This window comes from Daucus carota, chromosome 5, assembly GCF_001625215.2.
Source record: "Daucus carota subsp. sativus chromosome 5, DH1 v3.0, whole genome shotgun sequence".
In the NCBI taxonomy this organism is placed as follows: domain Eukaryota; kingdom Viridiplantae; phylum Streptophyta; class Magnoliopsida; order Apiales; family Apiaceae; genus Daucus; species Daucus carota.
Genome location: NC_030385.2, coordinates 25,985,328 through 25,992,783, shown reverse-complemented (window position 1 = coordinate 25,992,783; position 7,456 = coordinate 25,985,328). Strand labels below are relative to the sequence as shown.

At 35.8% G+C, this 7,456-nt stretch overlaps 1 protein-coding gene across 1 annotated transcript; it reads right to left on the bottom strand.

Annotated features, from left to right (window-relative positions):
• Positions 1 to 2,629: 2,629 nt before the first annotated feature.
• On the bottom strand, positions 2,630 to 4,676 carry LOC108220601 (9-cis-epoxycarotenoid dioxygenase NCED1, chloroplastic-like). The gene is given in 1 exon segment (NM_001329173.1): positions 2,630 to 4,676. A coding segment is annotated over 1 exon segment (1,767 nt). The 5' UTR covers positions 4,592 to 4,676; the 3' UTR covers positions 2,630 to 2,824.
• Positions 4,677 to 7,456: the final 2,780 nt, after the last annotated feature.

Here is a 7,456-nt window from a genome sequence, read left to right as displayed (position 1 = left end):
ATTAGAAGATATACAACTGGTGTACCTTCAGTAGGTCTAGAAACTTCTTTGACTCCCATGGTTTCTGTTAGGCAGCAATTTGAATTAAACAAAACTAAGTGTATACACTAGAAAAGCTTAAACAAGGTTAGCCTGTTTATTATACATGTTATTACAATTCACATCTGTTAAACATATGTATGCACAAGAGTAATTGCAAAATGCATCTCTCTAATTGAGGCCAATTGCAGTTATTACCTAAACTTTAGATAATTGCAGAATGCATTCTTAACATATTTTGGCGCCTCACCTTGAACCCTTTTGAGTTTTGGCTCATTTTTGTTTGTTTTAACTTATCAAAGTGGAAATCAAAAGGGTGAAATAGACTTAAAAATTAACTAAAATGTAATGTTAGAGGCTCTTAAGTCTATCATACCCTTTTAATCTAACATATTATTTGGTCAAAATAGACGAAAATTGGGCAAATGATTCAGCATTTGACGCTAAAATATGTTAACCGATTGGCCCAAACTAAAGGGATGCGTTTTGCAATTAATTCTATGCGCAATAATAATTGAATTGCACTCAGGACCTGTTAGTTCTGTACCAATACTCTTGTTCGATTATGTTATTATCTATACTCTGGAGCAAAGAAATGTAATTTAAACTTATCTTTATCATGTTTTCAATACTCTGAAAACTGTGTGATTATTGCTCTGGTATTTCCAACATTGGTATAGAATTAAAGAGCTAGAATAGCATGTGATTTATGTGTAGAAATCATTAAGTCATCGAGTGTATGCAGTCCTGGGGAAGGTGGAGTATAATCAGAGCAGGCCAGTAAGAAGTTACAGAAATTTAGGCTATCGTCCAATTAGTACTACTATGAAACTTGTGTTGTTTTACAATTGTCATTGGCTACCTTAGCTGTTTCTGCCATTTTTTACACTTGAAAAAAGCAATCTTTTGTTTGGTTCCAGAATTCCAGCTATTGCACATTCAAACACTAATATGAGTACGGTGAACATGCAGGCCGCGCTGCAAGATCTCTTATGGGGACTAGCCAGATCGTCGTATCCTGCTTGGGAATTTAAGTAACTTGCTTTTTCCCATAACTATCAAGTTCCTATAAAATGGCAGTACCTTCATTATTTATATAAGTGTATATATTTTGCTTCAGTCAAAATAATAATGCTTGGTTAGTTTCAAAAAAAATATAATGCTTGGTTTAAAAGCCGCATTTTTTGAACTGCACTACAGTCTTCATGTGCATAAAAAAAGACTCTGTTTAATCATCATGCATCCATAATGTTGTAAGTACTAGCTGTGTCTGTGACTGAAATTCTTACATTATTATCAAACATATACTCTAAGCATATTCCCTGTATTGTACAACAACCAGTATATCTACCACCAAAAACTTGCTAGTCGACTACCAACTTTCAATTTTGTTTTAGTAATGGTGGTAGAAGTCGGAGATTCAGCTTCGTTTATTTGGAAAAAGATATTCTGAAGAATCAGAAAATATTTAATAAATTATAAGTTAAGTTCATTTATCACTTATAATTCTCTTAATAAATCACTTCTTTTAAGTTAAGCTAAACGGCCCTTATACATGAAGCCTCTGGAAAAGGTGCTGATACTGAGAGATGCTCGGCACCACGAGTCCTGTAGACATCCGGTTACTCACCTAAAATCACCTACAAGTGGTAATCGCGGCTAAATTTCATCCCATCAATTATTGTAAAACCTGTATAATCGCATAAAGGTATAATAATATCTCCCTAGACGTCGAAATCACTCCTTTTTGGCTCTGTAGATAACAAACTGACTCGTGGAACCTACTTTTTCAATACAGTAGATTCAGTAATCTTTCAGCCTGTAATTGGTTGGTGCATGATCAAATAACGAACATCACAGCAATCTCAGTGATTTGAATACAATCAATCACACATTGCCACACAACACCTTCTATCTTAATTCCATCATTTCAGAAAGGCCTTTACAGTGCCAACCGCAAATATCCTAGTGTTGCAACAAAAAATTCTTTTCTTATAATACAAACAACGCGTACATGGACAGAGGTTTATGATATTAATGCTGTTTAGAAGTAGACTCCTCTTGTCGGGGTATCTAGACAAAATAAAGAAACAGACACTTCTCTGTTGGTACCAGTAACAAATATGCATATCTTGCCTTGTATATAAGCCATGTGATGTTGTTATTAGTGTGTTTTAAGAAAGATTTAGTGGCCTTTGGGATTATGGATGGCTGAGAGAGGCAGAGTATGTCTGAAAATAAAAATTATCATTTCAGAATAATCAAATAAGAAATTATAAATTATAAAGTAAAGAATTTATCTGAGTCTTCCGATTTAAATAATACTCTCTCTGTTCCGCTACTTTCTTTATCTTGGAAGACAAGACTTGACATGCATTAAGCTTCCGATAAAATGTAATTTTACAAATTATTTTTAATTTTTTTAAGCAGAGGCTGAGGTAAAGAAAAACAGGGGAATGCACAGTAGATTTATGTGAAACTGGTAATTCATATAGGCTATAGCACTCGCTTATGTACAACCAAATGGGATAGAATATGCAAGAAACCAGCTGAGCTCAAATTCTACCTACACCAAAGCTTCAAGCTGGTTCTTCAAATCTTCCCATGAAATCATTACATATAAACAAGATAAATGATACTATCCGAACTCTTTTGTGACAACCAACAAAAGGTCCGTAGTTTAAACAGCTCGGGGAATTTCGGGGACGTATGATCAATCCCTCTGATAATTCTCGGCTGCAATAACAATCAAACTAGCAAACTATTGATCAGGCCAAATTGAGTATCAGGCCTGACTTTCTAAATCTTTTGCACTAATGAATGTGCCATGGAATCCATATGGCACCCTGGACGGAAGCTGGACCGTGGCCTCTAACTCTAGAGTCATGGCATTAACGATCTGAAGCTCCGACTTCCATGCCTTCTCGTCGTGAACAAATGCTAATATATAGCCATCATCTTCATTCTCAGAATTCGGGTTTTTTGGGAGAAAAAGAGGCTCACCTCCATACTTATGATCCCCGTAAAAGAACTTCTGGACTTGACCAGTGAAGAGATCAACTTTCGCAAAACCAGAAACTTTAGGCCAAGGCTCAGCAATGGCCAAATAAGCAAACTGGGTTTTTCTTCCCAGCTTGTTTTTGTTCACCATCCCTGCCTCCAGATTCACTTGATCCTCCGATGACATAATTGGCTTTCGTGTTGATTTTCCTGTCTTCAAATTGAGCCTAATTTCAGACAGAACACTCTGTAATCCTTCATCACATTCATTAAAAATAGAATCAGCTGGAGTCATACAAGAGCCAATCACCACAATTTCATCACTTTCTTCATCTTCCCAAGCATTCCACAAATGAAAACAGAAACAATCCGGAACCTCAACCCACTTAATTCCCTCCCCATCTTTCGCATACTTGTCCAAAACACCAAAACGCGACACTTTATTCTTGTCATACACCACTGGTGATCCACCTTTTATCATTTCCGAAATCTTGAACACCACTTGCTGGTCAGGAATCACCACAAAATTCTCCGTAATTGCAAAATCATGCATCATAGTCGGGTCAGCCAATTCAATATCAACATCATCCGACTTGACTCCATCAGGTGAAACCCGAAAGTACTTCAAATAAGGTTTCTGAATCACATTATAACTCAAAGCAATGAGCTCCTTAGTATCCGGATCAATTTTGGGGTGAGCAATCATCGTGGTATCCAACTGGCCATCAAAATTGTACCTCCCAACAGTCTTAAGATCACCCGAAGAAGTGATCTCCACATGATAAGGCAAGTCATCTTCAGACATAGCTAACAATCGGTTATTAAAATAAACCAAGCCCGCGTTGGCCACGCCAGTGCCCTGAGAATGATCAACAAGGCCAAACAAGCCGCGAGCGTAAAACAAAGCAAGCCTAGCAATCCCTGAGTGGCCATGAAGCTCGCCAATGGCTTTGGGGAAAACAGGCTTCCCCAAATTACGCTCCTGGATGAGTCTTTCTGTTTCAGTGAACCTGCAAGCGTAGCTAGCAGCCCCCTCTTTGAATTGGACAGCATGAACCATCCCATCTCCGTCGAAAAAATGATGCCCTGCAGTGGGTTCCAAATGGGGGTTGGCCCCGTTTCGAACATAGACTCCGGAAATACATTCAGGTATCTTTCCGGTGACTGGGAGGCGGTGGCGAACAGGCTGTTCTGGGACAGGAGCGAAGTTTCCGGCAATTTGGACTTGAGGGTCAGCTGTTTTTGGCAGAGGGTGTTCTTTTTCTCGCGCAGCAATCACATTTTCAACGGCATCTAAGGCCATTGAAGCTGCTTTTTGTAGGAAATTCCATTGATTACTCGACGAAGAATCTTGATGTTTTGGCTGGGCAATGGTGGTTGGAACACAAGGTGTTTGATATATATGGGGTGATTGTTTGGGGAAATGAAGTATAGAAGGAGACTGCAAACTACAATTCACATTGTTTTTTCTGTAGGCCTTTTGTGATTTCACTTCTCTTTGTGGACAAGAAGTTAGAATTTTTGGTTTAGCCCAAGTAGCATAAGTGGCCATGGTATGTGTGTGTGTTTATGTTTTGAGTGTGAAAAGACAGAGAGAATAAGAGAGACTAGAGTGGTGTTATTGTAGGTGGAGTGATGATACAAGGGAGAGTGAGGAAGAAGGGTATATATAGTGAGGGAGAGGGCAAGTAGAAACATGTAAGAGAAGACCACGTGGAGATTGATGAAAAAGAGAAGTATAAAAAAGGAGAAGCAATAAAAGAGGTGGAGAAAACATAGCTGCTTCAAACTTTGACACGATTGCCTTCCACTTCACTCTTCTCTTTCCCACCCCTTTCAACCAATCACATCTCTTTTCTTTCTTCCGACTAATATCACGTCTTTTCTTTCTTTACCTGCTAATATTATGTTTCCCTATTTTTCACTATTACACCCACTGCTTCTCTATTTTATACTCTTTTCCTATTAAATAAATACTATTAAACCTACTATTAATACCATTAAACTTACTATTTTCCTCCACTATCTCAAATATGTAATTAAATTTTGATAGATACCACCACTTTACCCACTTTTCAACTAAATTTACTTTTTTTTACTACTTTTTCTTAATCTCCGTGAAAGTCAAACAATTCAATCTTTTTGGGACGGAGGGAGTATGATTTATACACAGTGTGTTCAGAAGTTTGAAGTTTGAGATAAATTAGAGGTTTGGTTCTTTCAGGAGTTTTACCATTTCAATTCGCTAATATTAGATTTGATAGTTAGCGGATTGAAATACAGGTTTCAGTTCAAAAAGTTAATTTTGAAAAACTATTTTGAGAAATTTTTTAGGTTAGAAATTTTGATATGTGCCATAAAAAGTTAATCAAACACTTATTCACCAAGCAATTTTGCAAGAAATCGCTAATTCAATTGGTTAGTCAAAATATCTATTTCAATCGGCTAGTCAAAACAAATAATTCAATCGCTAACAACTAACCGCTAATTCCCGCTAATTCCCAAACAAGACCATAGTCTTGTTATTGTGTATTAGTTAGAAGACATTCTCGAGATGAGTCAGGGTCAAATTCCAAATTTGACCACAGGAAATAAACACCTAGTTATTTAGGTTATCCAATTATGCTCAAAACTATAAAAATAGAGTCTTTCTAGTGTGTGCTCATTGACATTTAACAATAATTTTTTAGTTGGGAGATTTTGGCTGATGAAGATTCTTTTGCATGCATGGACCATCATTATTAATGAAATAAGAATCAATAAATATTCATCACATAGACAAAAAATGATTGTTAGTGTATACCATGAGCATGTACCAGAAAAACACCATAAAATATACCTATAGATAATTATACGGACTTCGAATTTGGTTTTTTTCTTTCTGAAATCTGCGAACTAAAAATCTATTTTTTTTTTTGAAACAAAGGTGTTTATCTAATAACAAAAAGCCATACAGTATCTACACTAATAATCGAGTCGAACAAATAGTAAATTAGAATAGTCTATTCTCATAAAGAGACAATTAAACGACATTTTGAAGAAAATGTATATACAAATACAAATACCCGCTTCATGCATCCTCGTTGAACTACTGGTACCCTCTTCATCATGTCCTGATAGAGCTATTGTTTGAGCTATTGACCAAAACTGTGATTCCATACAATCTTTTATCACCAAAACAAAACCCCGCTTACAATTAATTATGAAGCGAAAAACAAAGCTTTCACTAGGGAGAGAAAACAACCTTAGATCTGAAGCGGAACCACAGAAACAAGAGAAATCGGACTGAAAATCCACCTTGAAACAAAGAAGAAAGACAGCGAAATCTCTGATTATTTTAGATCTAAGACTCGCGAGAATATATCTGGAGCAGAACCACAAAAACAAGAGAAATCGGACTGAAACCCACCCGCTTGGAAGAAAGACAGCGAAATCTCCGATGGTCTTAGATCTAAGTTTCCCGAGAAGAAGTATTATTCAAAAACTAAGAAGAAAACAAAACAAATAACTGATTCGGGACTTTCCACCGCTGAAATCGATGAAAGCCCCAAATGGCTACGATAAGAGAGAGACCAGAGAGAATTAGGGCCAAGAGAGAGAATAAAACCCCCTGCTACTTCAAAATTAGTCGTGTATACTCAGCTGTGCCTTTTTCCATATTTTTCCGGGAAAAATTTATTCCAAAATATTTGTTCCTTCCGTATTTTGAAATCTGTTCTAAAAGTTGGTGATTAATCACCAATTAATAGATTAAATCTCCGATCAACCAGATTAATCCCCGATCAATTCAATTAATCTCCGCTTAATCCTTGTTCCGTGACTTCGCCGATCAAGTCCGATTCCCACTTTTTACAACACTGATTTTGAAACATAATTTCTCACTAATATACATGTACAATTCAGGTTATTCACAGTAATTACTAGAACATCTCTCATTATGTTGCTTAAAATTGATTGACTAAATTATAAATAACACATTAGAATTTATTGAACCAATAAAATATTTTACTTCAATGATAGTTATAATGTTTCATGAGACAGAATAATTTCAGTTCAAAATATGATTGATGAAGATTTTGAAATGAATTAATTAATTAAATACTATACCATGTTGGAAGTATATGTTAAAACTTTATCACAAAATTAATAAATTAATAAAAAATTATTCGAGAATCGATTCAAGAATGCGAGGATAACAAAAATAACTCTTAAAATAGGCTAACCTCTGTTCATTTATCATTTGTATACAGTTATATACAACTCTAAATATTATTCAAAAATCCGACTTATCATGTAGGTGTCACTCATAAGCGGAATTGAATTTCATGGGTGATAAAGATACCATGCATGTGAATTATCATATTTGTATACAGTTATATACAACTCTAAATATTATGCAACAAAAAGAAACTCTAAT